At 43.7% G+C, this 25440-nt stretch overlaps 1 protein-coding gene across 2 annotated transcripts in view; it reads right to left on the reverse strand.

The window, feature by feature from the left end:
* Positions 1 to 25440, reverse strand: part of LOC148016633 (fumarate hydratase 1, mitochondrial-like) — an 89332-nt gene that overhangs the window by 52428 nt on the left and 11464 nt on the right. The window contains exons 3-5 of one of the 2 annotated variants that reach the window (XM_087663641.1): positions 18106 to 18323; positions 17205 to 17322; positions 642 to 791 (exon numbers count right to left, since the gene is read on the reverse strand). In XM_087663641.1, coding sequence (XP_087519767.1) covers positions 642 to 791; positions 17205 to 17322; positions 18106 to 18257 — 420 coding nt within the window. In that variant the 5' untranslated portion in view covers positions 18258 to 18323. Of the gene's footprint in view, positions 1 to 641; positions 792 to 17204; positions 17323 to 18105; positions 18324 to 25440 lie in introns of those variants that run through there. The other variant, XM_087663642.1, reaches the window with a different exon arrangement.

Below are 25440 nucleotides of genomic sequence, written 5' to 3' on the forward strand. Positions count from 1 at the left end.
TTTCTACAGATGCTCTGCACTCATGAATAAGCATAACTTATACTGGTAAGCATGAAACTTGTTGAGAAAATTCTTGGAGCTTTTTGAAACACTGCATGAGCAGCTTAACAAGTCTACAAATTGCAGATGCAAATTGGGCCTGAGAACAGTCCAAATGTCTAATTGGTCCATGAAAACAGTTTATGCATTGATGCAAGGCTTCCTGACAGACGTAGGAACAGCCAATTTCAGTAATTTTTCAATAAGTTATCCAGCAATGGACTTTATTATCTGAGTCTGTGACAAAGTATGGATCTGACAAACTTCAATCTAGTTTTACCATATTATTGTGAGTGTTCTTAGGTTTACATTTCAAAATTTGCAAGTGCTATAAAAGTTTCTGTGATGGCAGATCAACTATATTGCATGTTCAAATTTAGTGAAACATATGTGAAGCAATTCCAAGACAGCACTGAATTTCAGAAAATGAATTGGACCTTAGAACACTTCCAAGACAACCTCACTAAATCACTATGTACTTGGACCTATTACCAGAAACATTAAGAAGATGAGGAGAGAGCACTTTCTAAACAAAAATTACACAAAAGAAAGAAACCAGATTAAACGTGAGCAACTAAAAACAGGGGGACATTCAAACTCACCTCATTTGCATTCATGTTGGACTGAGTGCCACTGCCAGTTTGCCAGACAACTAAAGGGAAGTGAGCATCAAGCTTGCCATCTGCAACTTCTTGAGCAGCCTGCATGACTGCATCTGCTATCTTGGGATCAAGTCCATAGCGACTATTAACCTGCATAAGTAAAGCATTCAGTAAAGCAAACTCACAATGTGCTTTCAATGATAAAAAAGCTAGTACTTCCTAAATTCAAAAACAACATGACCAGCAAGGCCAAGATATGCCAACAACAGGTTCAACAGCCATGTATAATTCTTGCACATATAACAAACTTACCAATTTCTTCTCCTCTAAACACTCTAAATTCTTTGCTTTTGACAGTCCCCAATCCCCCTCCCACGCTTCCTGCACCCCCACCCCAAAAAATGTTGCCCCTCTCCCTCTTTCGGCAGAGGACTAAGAGGCCACAGATCCTCATGCTATTCTGAATTATACATGGCCCAAGGTCAGCCAAACTCCCTCCCCCTCTACCCTTCTCCACTCCCTCTCCTTTTTTATTTAATCCACCTCCAAAGTGGAACAATATCTTCATATGTGGCTGCACCGGAGTGGGATAATTTTGCCTTAGCAAAGACCCAGTCAGAGGGGAACAGCAAACTGTGAGAGTGCGCAACGGAAGAAGAACACGAACACGGAGGAGAGGAGAGAGAAAGCAGAGAATGAAGGAAGAAAGTCTGCACTGACTGAAATGAATGCTGAATACACTGAAATGGACAGAGCAGTCCCTGCAGAGCACAATGCTGGAATGACCGGGGGGGCTGCTATATATAGCGCCCAGGCCAGAAAACTGGCCGACCTGCCAAATCTGGCCAACCTGGCCAGATTTGGCCGACCAGCCAGATCTGGCCGACTTTGGCCAGATCTGGCCGACCTGCCCAGAAAATGGGCTGACTGCAGAGTGCGCAACGGAAGAAGAACACGAACACGGAGGAGAGGAGAGAGAAAGCAGAGAATGAAGGAAGAAAGTCTGCACTGACTGAAATGAATGCTGAATACACTGAAATGGACAGAGCAGTCCCTGCAGAGCACAATGCTGGAATGACTGGGGGGGCTGCTATATATAGCCCCCAGGCCAGAAAACTGGCCGACCTGCCAAATCTGGCCGACCTGGCCAGATTTGGCCTACCAGCCAGATCTGGCCGACTTTGGCCAGATCTGGCCGACTTTGGCCAGATCTGGCCGACCTGCCCAGAAAATGGGCCGACTGCAGAAAAACAGCCCAGTTTGGGCTGTATGACACCCACAGGCTGCTGGCTAACCAGGACAGCCACTAAAATGACTGACAGAGCTCCTCTGTCTCCTGTCAGACTCTGACAGGAGCTCACAACCAGGAGATGACAAACTGAGAATGATAAAGAGCAGGCTAACACAAACAAGTCTCCAAATATCAGACAAGAGGGTCCATAAATTTCCGGGTAAAAGGCAGAAATAAATCCGTGATGAGAGAATTCCACACTAGTAATGCAAAAAAAACAATTGCCATTTGAGATTCGGCGGTTTTAAAAGAGTCGAGGCAAGGGGAAGTCTGCCAATCAGCACTCTCCAAAGAAAGACCTTACATTTGAACAAACTCTTCTTTAGCCAGCCTTCCATCATAGTCATTTTCCACCAAGCCTTAGATTCATGTAGGCCCCAAATAGCATTGGTTTGTTAGCAGATTAGTCAGCTCATGGTTGAGTCTGGACTTGTGGTTCAGTAGGCTGGCATCATAGATTATTTAGGCATTTTATTTGCCATTGTTTATTGTGGATTGGCATTATTTGCAGCCAGTCGGCCAGCATTTAATGCTGGCCAAGTAGTCATATTTTAGGCATTTGTTTGGCCTATATATTGTGTAGCTCCCTCCTCCACATATTCACTCATCACTTGTCAGTTCCTGGAGAGAGGAAGCAAGTGCCACTGCCTCCACAGCCGATGACTCACATTGCTTCTGTACTATCTCATGTTTTGGTATATGGTTTCCATTTCCCGAGCATACATCTGAGTTCTCATCTTTTGTGTCCTTTCTATTTTGTCTTGTGTTTCAACAGTTTATTACAGCTTATGTTTACGCTTCCATTGCTGCACCATTTCTGACATGGTATCAAATTTCAGGTTGTGCACACCTAGTGCTGTGTTTTATTGCCGATTTCAGGTCTGATTTCACCCTCTACTGCCCTGACGACTGTTGTCAACCTGATTGCGACCAATTTTTGGCTTCCCTACTCTGCGTCTTGATCAGCATCTGCATCGCCTGCCTGTCCAACACCTCCTGCTACTTGTGTTTGCATCGTCAAGCTGCTGGCAACAGTTCCCTACACCTGTTTTATGCAGTGTGCAGCCTACGTTTTGCTGTTTACAGCACTATTTTTGGGTGGGCGACTGGCAGAACAGGCCGTTTTTGCTGTCTCTGACAGATTTGAACTGATTTTTTGACTTTGTGTAGCAAATTTTGGCTTATTTTGATCAGATTTTGGGTTATACTGTATGTGAACTCTTGTTTTTTGTGGTTTGTACTCGAGGTTTGGCTGTGTTCCCTCTCCCAATCCCTTCTTTTCTCTACTTCTTTTCTAAATCCTCTACAGATGGCTCCTCCATGCACATCCACTGATGACAAGCTCCATGGACCTTATTATTACACATGGAGTGCAATGATGAAGGCTTGGTTTATTCTGAAGCAGTTATGGTACATGGTTAGCGGAGCTATGGCACGTCCTCAACATGAAGACAACCATGAGGAGGCAGTGCTTACATGGGACTCGGATGATGCCCGTACTTATTCAGCATTACTTCAGTGTATTTCCAAAGAAGTCCTACCGGCGGCCACCTCCTGTACGACAGCTTCAGACATATGGTCGAAGTTGCAATTGATGTACGAGGCTCCTTCTACCATGAGGGTTGTTACTCTCTATGGCTAGCTCCAGCAACTGAAGTTTGAACCCAAGGATACGATCCAATCATTCCTACTTCGAGTTACCTAACTCCAAGACCAGCTTCGCACTATGCAATCTACCCTATCAGAGGTACATCTTGTTGGTACGGTACTCTACAAGCTTCCTCGGGAGTTTGATGGAGTGGTGAATGCTTTACGGGCGCACACATCTACCACTCCTGTCAGTTTTCTTCATATGTTCTCAATGCTACTTGAGTATGAGGCTACTTTGCAACTACAGAGGAGGCTTCCGTCACATTATGGCAGTTCAAGCGAGGCTCTTGCAACTTCAAAGAGGGGTTTGAAGACAAAGAAGTCAAATGCCCAGTGTTACCACTGTGGCAAGAAAGGTTCTTTAAGAAGGGACTGCAAAGAGTTAGCGGCTTCCAGGAAGAAAAAGGAGCAAAAGACGAAGCGAGATGCGGACTCCTCCGACGAGTCATCATCTGCCTTAGATTCCAATTCCGATCCTCCTCTAGCCAAGGTGAAGTCCAAGGCACGAAAGGAATCCTCTTCTTTGGATCATGGAAAGGGCTTAGTGGCCCCTTCCTCAGCTGCTTGCTAGTGATAATGATGCAGTCATCCCTCACGACTCTCCAATGCTAGAGAGGGAGTGTGAGTGGGTGGTGCAATGGGGCAGCCGTGCCTCATCTATATTTCTATACAGATGCACACGATCCACAGAGGGACATCCCTGACGCATCGACCAAAGTCTGGCAGGTACAAATCCTTGAGCTCGGATTGACATCCAAGTTCATGATGGGCTGGTTACTTGACAGGGAGCAGGTGGCTTTCGTCTAAAGCTCACATGAGGGGACACTTTGGCGGTCTAGCCTGGTATGATCGACATCGACATCAAGTTCTCTCCGAGGCACCTAGGTGGTGGCTTGCATACCCACTACTTGGGTATCCATGGTTCTACTATGATGGACATTGTATTGTATCAGATCACCCATGATCTGAGAGAGGGTGTTAGCAAATTAGTCATTTCATGGTTGAGTCCGGACTTGTGGTTCAGTATGTTGGTATCAAAGATTATTTAGGCATTTTATTTGCCATTGTTTATTGTGGATTGGCATTATTTGCAGCCAATCAGCCAGCATTTAATGTTGGTCAACCAGTCATATTTTAGGCATTTATTTGGCCTATATATTGTCTGGCTCCCTCCTCCACATATTCATTCATCACTTGTCAATTCCTGGAGAGAGGGAGCAGGTGCCAGTGCCTCCACAGCGGGTGACTCACATTGCTTCTGTATTGTCTCATGTTTTGGTATATGGATTCCATTTCCCGAGCATACATCTGAGTTCTCATCTGTATTGTGTCCTTTCTCTTTTGTCTTGTGTTACAGCAATTTATTACAGCTTATGTTTACACTTCCATTGCTGCACCATTTCTGACATGGTTTTGGTGACCAGCCAATGATGATATTTGATCGTGAGTTGATACATCTGATTGGCCAAAACCTTCAAGATTGAGCTGGCTCACAAGATCCCAATCCTACCAAGGATGATCAGAATCAAGGGTGGGAAATGGCTGCCAATGCCACACTATCATCAAAATTTGGCACCATAAGTCATGATATCCACGAGGGATCCAAAAAATCCTCCTAGCTATGCGGAAAAACATCAACAAATTACAATTCACGAAACTGGCATCAACAACAGAAGACAAGCCTAGATGCGCCATGCAATTAAATTTTGATCGGTCCACATGTTTCCCATCCCAAGAGAGCAACTTTGACACAGCCAAGATTTCCATTTGAAAAAAGAGTTACCAATCAAGCAATCCTCTACTAGATGCATGTGCACCTTTTGAAAAACTAGCTTCCACGAGCATACCAAATGAGTCACCAGAAAAGAGGAAGGTGTTGAGAAATGGGCATCAGCATTCGGGATGTGCCACCACAAGCCCTGAATGTTGGTATTACCATGCATGAGTCCCTAGTCCTCCAAAAAAGACCAACAATAAAGACCCAAGGGTGATGATCAATGCACATAGCGCAAAAAAGTGACCAACAAAGAGCCATCCACCCCTCTCTCTCTCTCTCTCTCTCTCTCTCTCTCTCTCTCTCTCTCTCAACTTAAATTAAATGAAAGTATTTACATCAGGCCTTCTAGCCAGCCAAAGCAATCACAAGCAAAGCCAAAAGGCCACCAAAACGTAGCATACAAACATCATGCAAGGGGGCACAACATGAGTGGAGCAAACAATATGCAGCCCTAAAGTAGTCACTTCAAGCACGACCAAGTCCATTGAAACCATGGAAGAAATCTATCATAATAGTAATCCCCAAATAAGGGGCATGTGACCACAGATACTGGAGACCGAATCAAAAATAAAGATATTACGCTTGTGTTGAGAAACCCATTCATTAAGTTCATTTCATTACCTTAATTCCTATTTTGGTTTCCATTTGTAGCCCCAAAAAGGCTTAATTTGTATCATTACTTAGTCTTTGGGTGCCACCTGAGAGAATCAAAGTGCCACTCAAGAGACTTCAATGGGCACCACCCAAGAGAGTTGAGGCACCACCCTAAAGACTTCAGTGGTTCATGTGCCTATAAATAGGGCATGGCATTCATCCATTCTACACTCCACTCCACACTTACTCTCGCATTCATTCTTCATCATTCTCTCATCACACCTTCACCCTCAGCCCTCTTACCACTGCTGTCCACACCCCTACCTGGCGGACATCTCAATTCGTGATGTGGTCCAGCTCATCGTGACACCTTTTCGAGCTCTTCTTCACACCCCTACATTTTTCAATGTGGAGATCTTCTCCTTGCCTGACATCATCATCTCCAGCTTGGCGTCAACATCCTAGACTCTGGCGACAATCTACATCATTGAGACTCAGTGGTTACATCACTTGGCTATGACAGAGGCTGCTAGGACCTGCATTCTTGCAACCTAGCTTCTCCTCCATCACCTGGCGTGACTCATCTATCACATGGGCTACTGGGACCTACGTTTTTGTAGCCTGGCTCCTCCATCACTTGGCATCACTTGTCTCTCACAGAGGCTGCTAGGACTTGCGTTTTTTCAGCCCAAATTTGCATTTTGCTGCCCAGGTCACTCCCCGGCATCAGAGCATTGTGGTTTACTCCCTCAACAACAGGTGATCATCTTTGACAGCATCAAAGAACTATAGTTCGCTCCCTTGACAACTGTCCTTCACCTTCTAGTGATTACTTTGATAGAGCATTGTGGTTTGCTCCCTCAACAACAGGTGATCATCTTTGGCGGCATCAAAGGACTACAGTTCGCTCCCTCGACAACTGTCCTTCACCATCTAGTGATTACTTTGATAGCCCACTACTTGGAGGACTGCATTTTGCTCCCTTCGCTGTGCAGGTTTCCTGCAAGTGTTGCCCCGTATTCTTCTTGTGTTTCTGAGTTTTTCTTCTATCTTAGTGTTTGCCATACACACACTATATTACTCCCTGCAAACCCTACTCTCTCTATATTGTCGCTTATTTTTGACATGGTATGAGAGCATACATGCTATTTTTTGACAATGGTATTAGAGCGCAAGAGCTCAAAGAGCTAGAGACCCTGTTCATCAAAGAAGGCAAGGACTGGTTGTGGGTTCGGCATCACCTACCTTAGTCAACTGCTTTGCTTTCTAGGCATGGAGGTTATCCCGCATTCAACTAGTATTTTAGTGTCACACAACTGTAACAGATGCTTAAGCAAGGATATCCTTTGGTTCGTATGCAAGCTGGATCTAGAACATTCTAGAAGATCCGACATCATCGTTGATGTCAATATGCCATGTGTTAGCATCCATGTTTAATTCAATGTGTCCACATGCGTATCATGCCATGTGGCATCTACTCGTAACTACGTGTAATCCCCTTAACTTCCTTGGGTTACAGTATAAATAGGGATCATGGACTAAAAGCCCTTCAATCTTGCCAAACTCTTATGAGCACGGCAAGTACTCTTCGAGAGCAAGAAGATTCCTCTCACAACTTACAAGAGAAGAACTTGAAAGAGAAATTGACCTAGAACTTGATTGCGAGATAACTCAATTACAAGAGAGTGCTCACAAGAGCATGGCTTGATTACAAGACAAGACTCGATACAAAACAAGACTAGAACGAGACAAGAATTGGAAGAGGACTTACCTCGCAAGAGCCTCACAACTGGTGTTGGCCCAATCATAATTGAAGATCACCAAGAATATGAAGTAAACAAAATCCTGGATTTGAGAATTTCAAGAGACAGATCACAATATCTTGTCCATTGAAAGGGCTATGATGCAAGTAAACGAACATGGGAACCAACTTTACATCTTTAAAGAGCTCCTGTTAAGATTTAGGAATTTCATCTTCAACACCCAACCAAGCCAAGGCCTATTCAAAAGCACACTACTGTTAGCAGTCATGTTTGTCATGCCTTGTCATCTCCTACCTGTGAGCCTCAGTTTGAGTCAGACAAGGACATTAGGAGCTCTGATATGTATGTCATGTGTTATGATGAGGGAGGCTAGTCACTATCGACTGGCTGTCTTAGGATGTGCATTTCTTTTTGGCCTCTTTTAGTGGGCAGCCACTGGCTGCCCGGCCACTTTTTTGGTCACTGATGTGGGGCGCCCATTTTAGGGCATTTTTAGGGTTTGTTCTTTTGCCTATTTATAGGCAGCCCCCCTCCCCACTTGATCACTTGTCTTCTTGCAGATTCCGACACTCCTTCTCCCCCGTGGTGGTGCTGCCATCATCATCAGCCTAATCCGGTGCCCTCACTGACGTTGTGGGCTGCGTGCAGGGACTGATCAGTCTCCTTCCACCTTCCCGTTTGTATTCAGCATTCATTTCAGTCAGTGCAGATTTCTCTTCCTTATTTTCTGCTCTCTCTCTCTCTCTCTCTCTCTCCCTCTGTGTTCGTATTCCTTCTTCCGCAGCGCACTCTCACATGGTATCAAAGCTGAAGGAGAGTACACAGAGCTGAGATCTACGCAAGAGAACACCCACAACCTTGCGTTTGCTGCTGGCGTCATCCCCAAATCTGCGTTTTCAGCCTGGGCGGCCCTCCTCTAGCTGGGCGACACTCCACCAAGCTGCGTTTTCAGCTTCTGTGACTGCGTTCAACCTCTAGCGGCACTCCTCCAAGCTGGCGACCTCATTTCTATTTGCGTTTTGCGGCAGGAGGTGGTTTTTTGTGGTGATTGCATCGTTAGCACTTGCGTTCTGTGCAAGGCGGCCAGCTCAGAAGCTTCTGGTGTTTGTGTTTCGGCATCGGCAACCTTCCCTTGTTGTGTTTTAGTGTTTGCAGATATCGAAGATGTCTTCTCATCAATTTACGGGCTTTGATGACTCAGATGACGAGCTTTTGTCTCGACACTCATCTGAACGGAGGCGTGATTTCTATCACGAGGACCATCGTCCGGAGTCTATTCCTCTTTCCCGTCCCCCTTCTATTCATGTATCTCGGCGAGCCCCTTCCAGTGGGCCGAAGATGCAGCCTTTGGTACCCCCTGTACAAGTACCCGTACTTCCTCAGCTGCCCAAAGAGGACCGGTTGGATGGCTCCAACTTTTCTCTATGGTCCTGCAAGGTGGAGTGTATCTTGGACTCCTTCGATCTTTGAGAGCTTGTTTCTGTTCCTATTCCCCGGCCTAAGGTGGATCCCGCAGATGGGACATCTATGGATCGTGCAGCCTTATGGGATCGGCTCAATTCTAGAGCCAGATCTTTCCTCTTTCTGAGTTTGCAGGATTCTGTCCTTGTTCATGTTCACAGGTTGAAGACTGCAACAGACGTGTGGAGAAAGCTCGCGTCTCTCTATCACCAGAAGACGTTTGCCCACCAGATATCTCTCGAAAAGAAGTTGTGAATGCTCGCTATTGATGATAGTCCTTCCATGAAGAACCACATCAACAGATTACAGGATATGAGGGATGAGCTTGCATCCCTCGGTCGGACGATATCTTCTGAAGACATGGCTATGATTCTCTTGACTTAGCTGCCATCGCCTCGGTTTGATGTCTTCTACACCAGCCTTCTTACTTCGAGGACCCGTGCCAAGCTTCTATGGGAGGAGCTATCCCCACTTGTCTTGGAGCATGACGAGCGACTTAGAGAGGTCAATGCTAGTGGATCCGACTCCACTAGAGCCTTTGTTGCAGGTTCGGGAGGACAAAAGAAGAAGAAGAAGAAGTCAAAGGCTAAGAAGAAGGACAGTTCTTCAGGCTCTGACTCAGATTCAAAGAGACCGAAGTGCCCACACTGTGGGAAAGGGACACATCCCGAGGAGAAATGTTGGAAGAAGTACCCTCACCTTCGTCCGGGAGCGAAGGGTGGATCTACATCAAAGCCTTCTTCTACCTCTACACCAGCTGTTACCCATGAGTCAGTGTTCCTTCATATCCATGCTTTGGAGGAGGATCTTTCTTATGTGGCTGCAATGTCTTCTGCGCAGCCGTGGTTAGTGGACAGTGGTGCTTCGAGTCATATGACTCCCCGAGGTGATTTGTTACAAGATCTCCGTCCATCAGAGGGTTTAGTCACTGTTGGTGACATTTTATCGGTGCCTATTAGTGGTATTGGCACATTGCCTTTGTTTACCAACCGACCTTCGAGCTCCTTTTCACAGGCCCTACATTTTCCGGATTTGGGCCTTCCCCTCCTCTCAGTTTATGGCCTTACGAGGCTTGGCACACGAGTGATCTTCACCGAGCATGCCGTTGTTATTGAGGATTCTTTTACAGGAGCTGTCTTATCTACAGGTTGGCAGGAGAGCGGGCTTTATAGGCTCCATTCCCCTTCTTTGATGCAGGGTCCTCCGAGGCAGTCTATTGCTACACCCGTTCCCGCTTGTGCACCTTCTATTCCACAGGTTCCTTCCCATCCCTCACCTTCTCCTCCAGTGGTTCCCTCGTACCCCCCATCCCTTTTAGCGGGGGACGATCTCGGTGATGCGGCTGTGGATTCCCTGGCCCCTAGTGTTTTAGAGGGGGATTCCCAGGATTGTGAGGAGCTCCTTCAGCGGCAGTCTACATCGACGGACTTCATCGACATTGACATTCCTCTTGCCACCCCAGGATCTATTTCTTCTTCGGCCTTCAGCCACATCCAAGATCTGAGAGGGGGTGTTAGCAGTCATGTTTGTCATGCCTTGTCATCTCCTGCCTGTGAGCCTCAGTCTGAGTCAGAAGAGGACATTAGGAGCTCTGACATGTCTGTCATGTGTTATGATGGGGGAGGCTAGTCATTGTCGACTGGCTGTCTTAGGATGTGCATTTCTTTTTGGCCTCTTTTAGTGGGCAGCCACTGGCTGCCCGGCCATTTTTTTGGTCACTGATGTGGGGCACCCATTTTAGGGCATTTTTAGGGTTTGTTCTTTTGCCTATTTATAGATAGCCCCCCTCCCCACTTGATCACTTTTCTTGCAGATTCCGACACTCCTCCCCCGTGGTGGTGCTGCCATCATCATCAGCCTGATCTGGTGCCCTCACTGACGCTGTGGGCTGCCTGCAGGGACTGATCAGTCTCCTTCCACCTTCCCGTTTGTATTCAGCATTCATTTCAATCAGTGCAGATTTCTCTTCCTTATTTTCTGCTTTCTCTCTCTCTCTCCCTCCGTGTTCGTATTCCTTCTTCCGCAGCGCACTCTCACAACTACCGCCCCTCATGGAGCTCGTGCTAGAAGGGGAGGCAATGTAACGGGCACTCAAGTAAGGACAATCCTTGGTTTGTATGCAAGCTGGTAAAACCCCTGGTTCCATGAAGTTTCTAAAACATTCTAAAAGATGTCATCATTGCTAATGTCAGCATGCCATGTGTTAGCATGCATGTCATGCCATGTGTCGATGTGCGTGTCATGTCATGCAGCATCCTCTTGTAACAACATGTGGTCCCCTTAACCTCCTTGGGTTATAGTATAAATAAGGTCATGGACCAAAAGCCCTTCAATCTTGCCAACACCAATTGTGAGGCTCTTGCTATTAGCAGTCTAGTCAGCTCATGTGTGAGTCTAGGCTATGCCTGATATTACTGGGTAATTTAGGCATTTTACAGTGGTCATTTTAGTGATTATTTAGGCATTTGTTACTGGTTGACCATCTGCCATATTTGGCATATTTTAGGCCTATTTATTCAATGGCTTCTCCTCCTCTCATTCAATCATCATCATTCTTCAAGTGGTCTTTCTATTGGAAAGAGGAGACAATGTTGGTGCCCATACAACCTGTGACTCACTGTTGTACACGTCATTCTTGTGTTTGATATATGGATTCCATTTCCCGAGCACATGTCTGAGTTCTCTTCCTTTGTAATGTTGTTTTATTCTTTTGTTTCCTTTCTCTTCTATCTTGTGTTCAGCAGTTTATTTCAGCACTTGTCTATGCTTCCATCACTGCACCACTTCTAACATGGTATCACATTGTGGGATCTTGGTTCCTACTACGATTTTTCTGCTGATTACATGTCTTTCTTCCCCCTCCTGTGATCAGGCCTGCGTTTTTTAGACTAGCAACCTGCGTTTTCAGCCTACACCTAGATTTGAGCCTGTAATCATTGTTTGTTGTATTAAATGCTCCACCAGCCTACGTATTTTGGTTTTCTACCCCTAACTGTGGTTGGGGGACTATTTGTACAGGCCGTTTTTGCTGTTTTTGGGAGTTTTTGACTAGTTTTCTTTCATTTTGCAGCAGTTGGCCTTCGTTTTTTATCGAATTTTTGGTTACACTACATGTGAACTCTCATTTTGTGAAGTCTTTGCTGCTGGTTTTGGCTATATTCCCTCTCTATATACCCTCTATCCTCTATCTTCTCTTTTTCTCCTCTCCAAATGGCTCCTCCAAGCACTTCTACAGATGATAAGTTACATGGAACTAACTATCTTACATGGAATGCTGTGATGAAAGCTTGGTTTGTGCAGAAGCGGCTTTGGTACATTGTATATGGAGCTATTCCTCGGCCTCAACGTCCTTTTCCTCTTCCCGAAGATTTTGATGAGGACAACCATGAGGAAGCTATGCTTACATGGGGTTCATACAATGCCCGTGCGTATTCTACACTGCTTCAGTGTATTTCTTAAGAAGTTTTTCCGGCAATTACCTTCTATAGGACCTTCCCAAAGATATAATTGAAGCTTCAAATGTACAAGGCACCTTCCCCCATGCGTTGTCGTGTGGCTATGTGGACACAGTGTGAAAAACCTTGGAATGCATCATCATCCGGGTTTCTTATTGATCTAGAGAGTCGTCATATTAGTCATTAGTGTTAGTGTCCATAGTATGGATGGTTCAAAAACACGAGATTTTTGGACCAAGTTTAGCCTATTTTTGATATTATTTCTGGTAAATATCCTAAAAATGTATAAAAAACTTCTAGAATAGAGTGACATGAAGAAAGAAAGTGGCTTTTCAGCCAGTTTTGGGAAATTTCCTTTTTTTTTAAGCTCTCGAATTCGCGTGACACACGATCGCAATTTTCAAGCAACAAACAACACTCTGGACGGGAAGAAGAAGAAAGAGTGATCTGGGACAACTCTAACCAAGCATCCTTGCGTTTTATCCCCCTTTCAGAGCCAACAGAACTATCAAATTTTCCATCTCAGCAATGGAGAAAAAAGCTAGTATTTGGTGCACGTTTTTGGTCTACCAAGGAGCCCCCACCAGCCCAACCGGCCTCCCGACCCCGGGGGACCAATTTAGAAATAGCCACAGCGAGAGGCAAAGCCCGACGCCCCCGCCCCACCGGCCCCCGTCCCCGCAAAAGACACATGTCAAAGATACAAGGGATACTACGCCGCCATCGAAGGGCCCTGCCCCGCCGCTTTAGTCTCTCCATGTTAGACCGACCCATGAGGGACATCCTAGGATGAACACTCCAGGAGCAGTTCCACACCGCACTGGGAGTACCTCTAGATTGTATCTAGTCTAGATATCATTTTGTACCTACTCAATTTAGTTCAACATAGCATAAACGTTAGCTTTACTGGGACTTTTGAAATCTCCCAGACATTTTCACAAGGAGCCACCCACCAACGCACACTCAACGAATTCTACCAAATACCAACTACCCTCCCCACCACCGAGCCCCCACCAGCCCAACCAACCTCCCGACCCCGGGGAACCACCTTAGAAATAGCCACAACAAGAGGCAAAGCCCGACGCCCACGCCTCTCCGGCCCCCGTCCCCGCAAAAGACACATGTCGAAGATACAAGGGATACTACGCCGCCATCGAAGGGCCCTGCCCCACCGCTTTAGTCTCTCCATGTTAGACCGACCCATGCGGGACATCCTAGGATGAACACTCCAAGAGCAATTCCACACCGCACTGGGAGTACCTCTAGATTGTATCTAGTCTAGATATCATTTTATACCTACTCAATTTAGTTCAACATAGCATAAACGTTAGCTTCACTGGGACTTTTGAAATCTCCCAGACATTCTGTATGCAACATTTTGGTCTCATAGGCCAACTTGGCCTGTTGTAGACGTTAATATAACTTTCTTCTTCTCCTCTCCTCTCCTCTCCTCTCTCTCTCTCTCTCTCTCTCTCTCTCTCTCTCTCTAGTTGCACTAGTACCACATGTACGAAAGGTTTGATACTATACCATACTTTAGGTATCGTACCTTACGTATTAGTACCATAAGGTACCAACTTAATGGATGCATCTTTCCCATTCAAACTGCACTTTGGGACGAGCTAAATGCTCCTTATATTAATATGATTCTCCCATGAGATTAGGTTATTTGAGATCCAAACAATTTCTCTCAAGCCTACACTTCTCTTATTTTTATGATCATGCATGTATGATGTATCCACTCCCATCTATGTAGTTATAAGTTGTAGGTAGCAGTAGCGCATGTTGTGCATTCCGCATTAGGTTTTGGCATGCTACCCTTAAGTACTCATCCTATATGCTCTAATAGCATTGCTATTTAGACTTAAAATATCTATTCTATTATCTTTTGTCTAAAATAATCAAGTTATTTTTTTGTCGAACTAATATCGTACCGTACCTTATATAATCTTAAGATACCATTTAGTACCATATTTTATCGTAACGTACCGTATCGTACCTTTCGTACCTGACAACTATGCATAATGGGAGACTCTTGTCTCATTATGGCAGTTCCAATGAGGCCTTTACAGCTTCAAAGAGAGATAACGGGAAGAAGTTAAAGGCCCAATGTTATTATTATGGTAAGAAGGATCACTTGAGGAAGAAAGGAGTTTGCAGCCTCACAAAAGAAGAGGAGGAAGCAGGATGCCGCCTCCTCGGATGCATCGTCCTCATTCTCAAACTCCGGCTCTGATCCTCCGGCCAAGGAGAAGCCCGCAACACAAGAGGAATCCACTTCTTCCGATCACACGAAGAGCTTGATTGTCCCTTCCTCTGCTGCTTTCTAGTCCAAGTGATGCAGTCATCCCTCAACTCTCTTCGGTGCTGCCAAAGAGAGAGTGTGAGAGGGTAGTGAGATGGGGCAATCGTCGCACCTCATTTGTACAGGTACACAACTGCATAGGTTCCAGAGAGGGATGTTCTTGATGCATCAACAGAAGTCTGACAGATTCAAATCCTGGAGCTAGGATTGACATCCAGGTTCATGATTACCTATTTCTTTGACAAAGAGCAGATTGGCTCCTAGTCCGAGCTCACATGAGGGGACACATTGGTGGTCTTAGCCAAAGGCGGGGAGAATCCATGGTCACATATATTCCGATGCATTTTTAACTCGATGGTCTTATATGCTACTGCAAGACATTGTTGACGGACACAGAGATCCGTTATGACTCTTCTCTATTTTCATGAGCTGGTACGATTGACATTGACCTAAGGTTCTCTCCAAGGCACCTTGGTGGTGGCTTGATCACCCACTACTTGGGTATCCATGGTTCTACTCTGGTGGTTCTTTGTTGTATATGATTATCATTGTATCTTTGTATTGTATCAGATCACCCATGATTTGAGAGAGGGTGTTAACAGTCTAGTCAGCTCATGTGTGAGTCTGGGCTATGTCTGATATTACTAGCTAATTTAGACATTTTATAGTGGTCATTTTAGTGATTATTTAGGCATTTATTGTTGGTCGACTAGCATTAAATGCTAGCCGACCAGCTGCCATATTTAGCATATTTGGGGTCTATTTATTCAGTGGCTCCTCCTCCACTCATTTAATCATCATCATTCTTCAAGTGGTCTTCCTGTTGGAGCGAGGAGCCAATGTTGGTGCCCACACAGCTAGCAACTCATTGTTGTACGTGTCATTCTTGTGTTTGATATATGGATTCCATTTCCCAAGCACATCTCTAAGTTCTCTTCCTTTGCAGTGTTGTTTTGTTCTTTTCTTTCCTTTCTCTTCTATCTTGTGTTCAACGGTTTATTTCAGCACTTGTCTATGCTTCCATTGCTGCATCACTTCTGACACCTCCAAGGTAAGTCCTCTTCCAGTTCTTCTCTTATTCTAGTGTCATTTAACTAGAGTAATGCTTTGCAAGTCATTCAAAAATGCGCTTTTTACATCCATCAAATACAATGGCCAATCTTAATGGGCAGCCAAGTTGGACATCAAGCAAGCTGTAGGGGACAAAAGTCTCCTTCAAGTCAATGCATTTTTTCTTAACAAAAACCTTGCTCCACTAAGCGAAAGGAAAATCCACCTCATGTTGATCACCTTCCTATGAAGAGGAAGCTCAACGAAAGTCCAAGTCCCATTTTGATCAATCCTCGCTAGTTCCTAATCCATGGTTGAACGCCAATTAACATTTCTAATAGCATCCTTCCATGTCTCAAGGTCACTATATGCAAGATAATCAACCGTGAAGATTAATCCATTAATATGTGATGGAGCAAGCCTTGCCGAGCATCTAGGACTAGCCAAGGGAGTGTCTCCCATGCTTTGTTGGTACCAACAAGGTAATGAGTCCCTTGGAGATTGTCTAGAAGTAGACAAAAGTGCAACAACACTGAGAGTGGAAAGTGATTTGGGCTCACTAGGCACATGCGAGGGTGTATCATCAATAGATGAAAGAGAATTTAAAGCATGCCTCTCATCAAAGGTGATAACTCACTAAGTGTAGATCTTGTTTGTGCAAGGATTAAACGCCCAATAAACCTTTGCCTCTTGTCACATAACAACCAAATCCTCAACATAAAGCTGATAGCTACCACTTCACTCTGTCAACCAAATGTCCCTTTTTGAGGTTATCATAGAGCATGTACACAAACTCTACTCTCCTTTGACATTCTCTTGATTGCTTCCCTATCTAGCACTCTTTACGTAAGCTTGAATCTAAAGAACTATAAAGTTCCTTTTTAGCAAATGTGTAGTTTGTAACACGACAGCAACTCATTAACTTCTCTAGCTCTACTTTGACTTGAGATCATTTAGCAATCTAGAAGATCTTATTGGAAAAGTTAGCACGTATATAAGGGTGCAAAAAAATTGGACGAAAATTTAAGTTTTTGCTACAACTAGACAAATCCTTTCTTCAAAAGCAAATTGAATAGAAAACAAATTACATAGTAGAGACCAAGTTTAGTCTTAAGATGGTTTGCTTAGTAGTTGAACGATGCATTGACATAAAAAATTTCTTTGTATAATTTAGACTTCATACATTGCATAATTTAGACTTGATAAAACAAAAAGACCTTTGCTGCTGACTTTTTCAAAATCCCAAATGCTCGTATGACTTGCTCTGGCATGCGTTCACGTGCACCGCCAATCTCAAAATTCTGCAAAGAACGTTGGGTCTGTGCACCCCAATACCTATAAAACATTATGTCGTATTAATAATAAAGGCGATAAATATAACTCTTCATTGATCCAAATCAACCTTAAACTGAGAGACAATCAAAACTTTAACTTCAAGCTGCAAAATACACTAGCTCTTTTTCTTTTGCAGAAGTATCAAAAAGCATGGCAGCTCAACTTTTTGGCATACAATGGGACACATCCACAACAGTATATCCGTCAAGAGTTCCATTTCGAACATCCACAAACTACCTTACCTTTGACATACATATTGTGCAAAGATTAAGCTACCATGCCAGCTAAAGGTAAGATAGTTTTAACCTTACCTTTTACTGGCTGCTGGCATGGTAGCTCAATCTTTTGGCCTAGAGTGGCACACATGGACAGCAGTGTATATGTCAATAGTTCCATTTCAAGCACTTCAAGAGCTTTATTTCAAACTTCCATCAGGTATTACACCTTTCAACTAGGAAAATATAGAAAAACAAGTGAAAATTGTGGTGAAAAAGCTGACACAAATCCCAGTTTTATTCAAAACTTCCATGAGCTGCTCAGAGACTAGAGTTTTGTTCAAGCTTCCATGAGCTACTCAGAGTTATATTTCAAAATTCCATCAGCTACCAAGTCTGCTACCGAGAAAAATAAACGAAAATTTTGGTGAAAAAGCACACGAATCCAAGCTTTATTTCAAAACTTCCATAACATACCTTACCTTCTAACTAGGCAAACAAGACAAAAACAAGATGAAAAAATTTGGTGAAACAGCTGACACAAATCCAAGCTCGTGAAGAAGCTTACTTGTCCGCGGGGACCTTGACGGGTCCGAGAGTGTCCCGCTCTTCTCTGACCTCAGAGAGCATGGTGGAGATAAACCTGGCAGAAAATACCGGTCGATGCAGTCGGCGAGCCCTCTTCAGAGACTCCATGACGACCAGCCGAGAAGTTGCCATGGCTGCTCCGGGCTTTGCACAAGATGGTTGCTGCAATGCAGAACTTCACAGACGTGATGCGGAGACCTGCGTGAGACACCAATCAGACTCCCGAGCAGGCGAAAAATTCGCACATAAGAAGACGGGAGCCAAAACAAGATGTGCTCCTCTGGCGAGCTTAATGGCCTGATTTCAGGAGACGGTTTTATTGACCAGTGAAATATAGCATTCTGAAAATTTTACAGCTAAACTTGCCACTCAGTAGCTTCTCGCCATGTAACGTGTTTTTGTCCTTTATTTAAAGTGGTATTTCATGGACGCTCCATCTTTGCTACTCTGAAGTGGCATGCGAAGTTGCTATGCACTCAACAATCCCTTTTTTCTCTTTCTCTCTCTTTTTTCCTTTTTTATTTTTTATTTATATTTTCTCTCTCTTCCCTCCAATTCTTCATGTCGAATTTTCTCTCTTTTTTCTCTCCTCACTTTCATTTTCTCTCTCCTCTCTTTTTTTTCTCTTTCTTTTTTTTTCTTTTTCTTCTCTCACTCCCTCTCTCTCTTTCTTGAATTTTATCTTTTCTCTCTCTATTACTCTCTTTCTCTATTTATACTCTCTTTTTCTTTTTTTTCTTCTCTCTCTCTCTTTAAATTTTATCTTTTCTCTCCATATTTTCTCTCTCTCTCTCTCTCAAATTATGTCATTTGTCTTTTCCCTATATATAATTCTCTCTCTTTATATTCACATTATCTCTTCTTCTCCTCTCTTTATATCCATATTATCTCTCTCTCTCCACCCCCTTTTCTTCTCCTATTTCTTCTAATTTTCCTTTTTTTCTTCTCTTCCTCTCTTTTTTAAATTTTATATTTTCTCTCTTCCCCCCTCTCTCCCTTCTCTTCTCTTTATAAAAAAAATTAAATTTAAAAAATAATTTTCTCTTTTCTCTTTTGCCCCATCTCTCTCTCTCTCTCCTTATTTTTCTTTTCCTCTCTCTTTCTCTTTTAAATTTTTTTCTCTCGCTCTCTTTTCTCTTTCTATATTTTTTCTTCTCTCTATTTTTCTCTTTCTGCTCTCTTTCAAATTATATATTTCCTCTCTCTCTCTCTCTCTCTCTCTCTCTCTCTCTCTATGTTAAAAATTATATCAAAAAAGGTTTAATTTAAGAAAAACTATTCTCTTTCCTCTTTCCCCCCTCTCTTCATCTTTTTCTTATTATTATTATTATTATTATTATTATTATTCTCTCTCTCTCTCTCTCTCTCTCTCTCTCTCTCTCTCTCTCTCTCTCTCTCTCTCTCTATTCAAGCAATCACATCCAATGTAGCCTCTTTGTATGGAGCAGTTTGGGTAAAGAATATGCAGGCTATCCAGAATCCCATGAGCACAAAGCAGAAAAGTGGACCTATCCTAAAACTATAAAGCATTGTATTTTTCTTTCATTTTTGAATAAATGTCATAGTACTTTTGTCCTTCTACTCAAGTGTCTATGTCATTGTCTACACACACAAGATTGTGTTTATGATTCCAAGTGTCAATCTTGGAACCTAATTCACTTGTGTGACATTCTATCTTCATCTCTATGTCTTTATGAGTTCACTCTATGTGTTCAAGCCACCATAACCATGCTCAGATCCATGCATTTCAATACTTCTATCTCCCTCATTGTGTGTGTATGTGTGTGTGTGTGTGTGTATCCTCTTGCTCTCTTTTCTCGCTATATACTTTTTCTTCTCTCTCTATTTTTCTATTTCCTCTCTCTCTCTCTAGGTCAAAAACTATATCGAAAAAGGTTTAATTTAAAAAAGACTATTATCTTTCATCTTTCCCCCCCTCTCTCTGTCTTTTTATTTTTCTTCTTATTCTTCTTCTTCTTCTCTCTCTTGCTTATGTGTGAAAAACTATGTCCAAAAAACTTTTTAATTTGTTTAATTAAAAGGAAAGTTTAAATTAAAAGTTTAATCTAACTGAGAGAGAGAGAGAGAGATGTTTGATTTAAATAGAAGTTTTATTTAATTAAAGGAGAGAGAAAAGAGAGAGAGAACCTAGGCCCTGCACATGAAAGAGAGAGAGGGGGAGGGGGGAGGAATTTAATTAAAAATGGGAGGGGGAAGAGAAAGGGAGAGATTAAAAGTGAGTGAGAGGGGAGGGGGTTTTAATTTTAAAAAGGGAGGTAAGAGAGAGAGAGAGAGAGAGAGAGAGAGCCTAGGCCCAATGAGAGAGAGAATGAGGGGGAAGATAATAATTAAAAAGGGGAGGGGGAAGAGAAAATGAGAGATTACACATGAGAGAGAGGCAAGGAGAGGGGGTTTTAAGTGAGAAAGGGAGGTTTGGAAAAGGAGGTAGGTTTGGAAAGTCCTCTGGAGGTTCGAGGCTTTCCAAACCTACAACCAGAAATAATATAGTAGTAAGATTCTAAAGGATCATAATCTGTTTCATTAACTTTTTTATGTTTATTATAATTAAAAACTATGCATTCCATTCCTACATTCTCTCGGTGCTAGTATTAGTGAGAGAGAGAGGAAGAGAGAGAATTTAAAAACATATGTTGTTTTCCAATGCCATATATTTGACCTCCACCATAGGTTGCACCATAACCATAGGTTGCATATGTGTGTGTGTGTGTGTGTGAGAGAGAGAGAGAGAGATAATTGCATTGTGCGGCTTCATTTTGCCTTATACACTAGAAGCAACAATCTTGGATGATTGACAACCTTCAACAGGCCTCGTGTAAAGTCATTTAGAGGGGGCAATATGAGGCAACATCACAAAGATTCCAATGTCAAACCAAGCAAGGTGCATGCAATTGGCCACATAGACTCTTTGTGAAGCAACACACAATTTGATCTCTCAAAGTAGCTCAACACTCACATACGCTGGCTAGTCTAGTTGTTCATCAAATATGGTGTTTGCTTATTAAAGCTCTCTTCACTCCATCCTCCTCCATTCTTTTTTCCTACAATCGATAGGCATGCATGGTGCAATGGGGGTCATAGTGTGTAGCAAGTCCATGGCCTCCCTCCTTCTTGGGTTCATGTTTGAGAGCCAATGGAATGCTTTGTTCTCCACAAATAGCCTCCTCATCAATGCAACCCACTTGTGTTGCTCCTACTCCCATACAAAGAGAGAGAGAGAGAGAGAGAGAGAGAGAGAGCGAGAGAGAGAGAGTTCGCTTCATCCTCAACACAAGTGGGTTGCATTGATGAGGAGGCTGCTTGCGGAGAATAGAGCATTCCATTGGCTCTCAAACACAAACCCAAAAAGGAGGGAGGCCATGGACTTGCTACACACTATGAGATTTCTGTGAGGGGTCACATGGCACTTACTTGAGCCCCTCCTAAAAGTCTCTTCTCTTACCACATGTCTCCCTAACAATTTGGTAGCCCACCCATATATGTTTCATACTGCCTAGTCCATGTGTCCCTTTGCCAAACTTGCCCACACCTAGTTTAGGGTCTGTGTGTGTGCAAGAAAGGCACCTAGTTTGAGTATCTCTTCCCTTGCCTTGCCCACACACCTAGTTTAGGGTGTGTGTGTGTGTGTGCGCGCGCGCGCGCAAGAAAAGCACGAACATGCTTTGCGTTGATAATGCCAACTTGGCAATCTCTCTCTCTCTCTCTCTCTCTCTCTCTCTCTCTCTCTCTCTCTCTCTCTCTCTCTCTCTCTCTCTCTCTCTCTCTCTCTCTCTCTCTCTACACACACACACACACACACACACACAAGAGGTGCAAACATGGGTCTCCTTGAGGAGGAGGAGAAGTTGCCCGTCATATGCTTATGCTATGCCCGCATGATGCCGGCTTTGGTCTTGGTGATATCTGATTGCCTTGGGATCCAATTTTGGCACTGTCATCTCTCTTTTACTAAAATCTAAAATTTATTACAACAAGCATATATGTATGGACTGACATGGATTTTTCTTGCTGAAACACTCTGAAATGATGTACTTTCACTAGTACTTGGTGGACAGCAGCTTTGGTTCCACTTTCCTCGCCATTTTCCCTTGATTTTTGGTGATTTTTTGCAATAAATAACAAGTAGTTTTGAACTATCTACAGTCTTCCAGCTTGCATTATGGCGAGTTCGTCCACTGATCATGCTATTTTTAATATCACTAAGCTTGATGGTACGAATCACTCTTATTGGAAGAGCCAAATTTGGCAGGTATTGGTGCAGAAATCACAGATCAAACCTTTGAGGTTAAGCGGGCATCCGCCTGCAACTATGCCAAATGAGGAATGTCTTGAGCTTGATGAGTTATGCAAGTCCACTATTGTATTGTCTCTCACAAAACATGTTCACTCTAATGTCCTCGAGGAAGAATAGAGTGCATGGCAGTTGTGGGAAAAGATCAAAAATCTCTATGACAAGAAAAGTCCAGCGAGTCAGATGTATTGGCTGAATCAACTTATGGATCTGCGCATGAAGGAGAATGTGACTATGTCTGCTCACTTGAGCCAATACCATGCTATACTCAAGAACTTAACTTCGCAAGATATCACTTTTGCAGAGGATGTCACTCCTCTTTTCTTGATTGGTACTCTTAATGAGTCATGGGATGTATTCTGCATTGCATTATGTGCCTCTATTGCTACCTTGAAATTATCTGATGTTGAGAGTGCTCTTCTGCAGGAAGAGGTTAACCGTAAGAATTTGGATGCCTCTCGTGTGTCTCATGCTATGACAGTTAGAGGCAGGAATGATGGATATGGAAAGCATGGCAGTGGTAGTGGCCATGGACGGGATTCTTAGAAATCTCAGTCCAAGTCTCATGGGAAGTCACGTAGCAAATCCCGTGGCAGGAATGCAGATGTTACTTGTCACCATTATGGGGAAAAAGGGCCATATTAGGCCACAATTCCATGAATTGAGCAAGAAAGGCGCAAAGATAAGGGGAAAGGCAAAGTGCAGGATAAGTCTTCTGATCACAGCATAGTACCTGCAAAGTCCAGTGTTAAAATTGAAGAGATCAATGTTATGCAACCTGAGGATGTTGATGATGATGATTATATCCTAGTAGCTTATTCTAGTGCTTCGCAGATGACAAAGATACACTCTATATATGCACAATGTTGGCACTTGGACTCAGGTGCGTCCTTTCATGTGACACCTTGCCGATAGTGGTTTCATTTATACCGTACTGTTTCGGGTTCTGTGCGCTTAGGTGATGACAGCTCTCTTGATATTGTGGGCATTGGTGATGTTAGGCTGCAGTTTCCTTCTAGCAGCAATTTTGTTATGTAGGATGTACGTCATGTACATGCTTTGACACGCAGTCTCATGTCAGCTGGACAGCTTGATGACGCAGGATATCATGTATGTTTTGGAGACTCTGCATGGAAGATCACTTGTGGCAGACTTGTGATTGCGAGAGGTGCCAAGGCTGGCAGTCTCAACCCCTTGATTGTATCAGCTTCTTCCCTTGATCATGTTTTGTCTGTGGGTTCTATCCCACATGTATCTCTTTGGCATGCCCGTTTAAGCCATATGTCTTTGAAGGGAATGAAAATGCTTTCTGGTTTGCAGTATTTACCCCTTGATTATGCATGTTTTGATTCATGTGAGCATTGTCTTTATGGCAGGCATACTAGATCTATGCATAAGAAGTCCGGTAGGCCACGCATGAGTGAGCCCTTGGCATTGGTACATTCGGATGTCTGTGGGCCCATGCCTTGTCAGTCTATGGGTGGTGCAAAGTATTTTGTTACGTTCATAAATGATTTTTCACGAAAATTTTGGGCTTATCCCATTAAGCTGAAATCCGATGTCTTGGCTGTGTTTCAGAGATGGCTTGCATTGGTTGAGAACCAGGCTGGGTATAGGCTAAAATGCCTAAGGACAGATAATGGGGGTGAGTATGTCTCACATGCTTTTGAGCAATTATGTGATGAGAGGGATATTAAACGTTGCCCCCTACACCCCCCCTAGAATGGTTTGGCTTAGCGGATAAATAGAACCATCCAAGAGCGTGTATGCAGTATGTAGCCATGCAGGTCTACCACAGAGCTTTTGGGCTGAGGCAGTTAGTACAATTGTGCATGTCATAAACAAATCACCCTCTAGTGGTTTGGATTTTCAGGTTGCAGAGGAGGTATGGACTGGAAAACCTCCCTCTTACGCGCATCTCCATGTCTTTGGATGTGAGGCATTTTGCCATGTGCCTAGGGATAAGAGAAGTAAGCTGGATCTCAAGAGTGTCAAATGCATTTTCTTTGGTTATGGGGATGCAGGCGAGATGGGTTATCATCTCTGGGATCCGCAGGCACGAAAAGTCATCTGCAGTCATGATGTAGTCTTCCATGAAGACAAAATGCATAGGGAGCCTGAGAGAGTCGTTGAGATCCGCAGGGTCAGATTTCAAGAGGAGCCAAGAGCTACCACACAGCCAGTTGGACAGCCTACAGCTGCAACAGATGCTCATGGTCAGGGTGTTGGACAGGTAGTTGGGCAGGCAGTAGAGCCTGCCATGAGATGGTCTACTAGAGATAGACGTCTACCTAATAGATTTTAGTCCTCGATGCATTATGTCTTGGTTACAGATGCAAGAGAGCCTTTCACTTATGATGAGGCTATGCGTAGGGGTGACAGTCACTCTTGGGAGAGGGCTATGCAGTCTGAGATAGACTCCCTACATAAGAATGACACTTGGGATTTGGTTTCCTTGCCTATGGGCAAGAAGGCTTTGCCATGCAAGTGGGTGTACAAGCTAAAAAGTACCCCTGGACACCCCAAGTCGGTATACAAGGCTAAATTGGTAGCAAAGGGTTTTAAGCAAGAGCATGGTGTGGACTTTGATGAGCTCTTTTCTCCTGTGGTTAAGATGACCACCCTGCACTTAGTCTTGGCTTTGGTTGCTCAGCTTGACTTGGATTTATACCAAATTGATGTCAAGACGGCTTTCTTACATGGGGACTTGCATGATGAGATTTATATGGAGTAGCCTAAGGGCTTTGCAGAACCTGGCAGGGAGCACCTAGTGTGCAAATTGAAGAAAAGTCTTTATGGCTTGAAACAGGCACCTAGGGAGTGGTATCATAAGTTTGATGCCTTTATGCAGTCACAGGACTACAGCTGGAGTGCTATGGATCCATGTCTTTACACGAAGAAAGCCCGTGATGGTTCTTTATTGATTTTGGTACTCTATGTGGATGATATGCTGATAGCAAGGAAAGCTCGTGATGAGCTAGATGCTCTTAAGGCTCAACTTAAGAA

The sequence above is a fragment of the Lygodium microphyllum genome, chromosome 23 (assembly GCF_053477565.2).
Source record: "Lygodium microphyllum isolate KBCC chromosome 23, Lygodium_microphyllum_v1.1.10, whole genome shotgun sequence".
Classification (NCBI taxonomy): domain Eukaryota; kingdom Viridiplantae; phylum Streptophyta; class Polypodiopsida; order Schizaeales; family Lygodiaceae; genus Lygodium; species Lygodium microphyllum.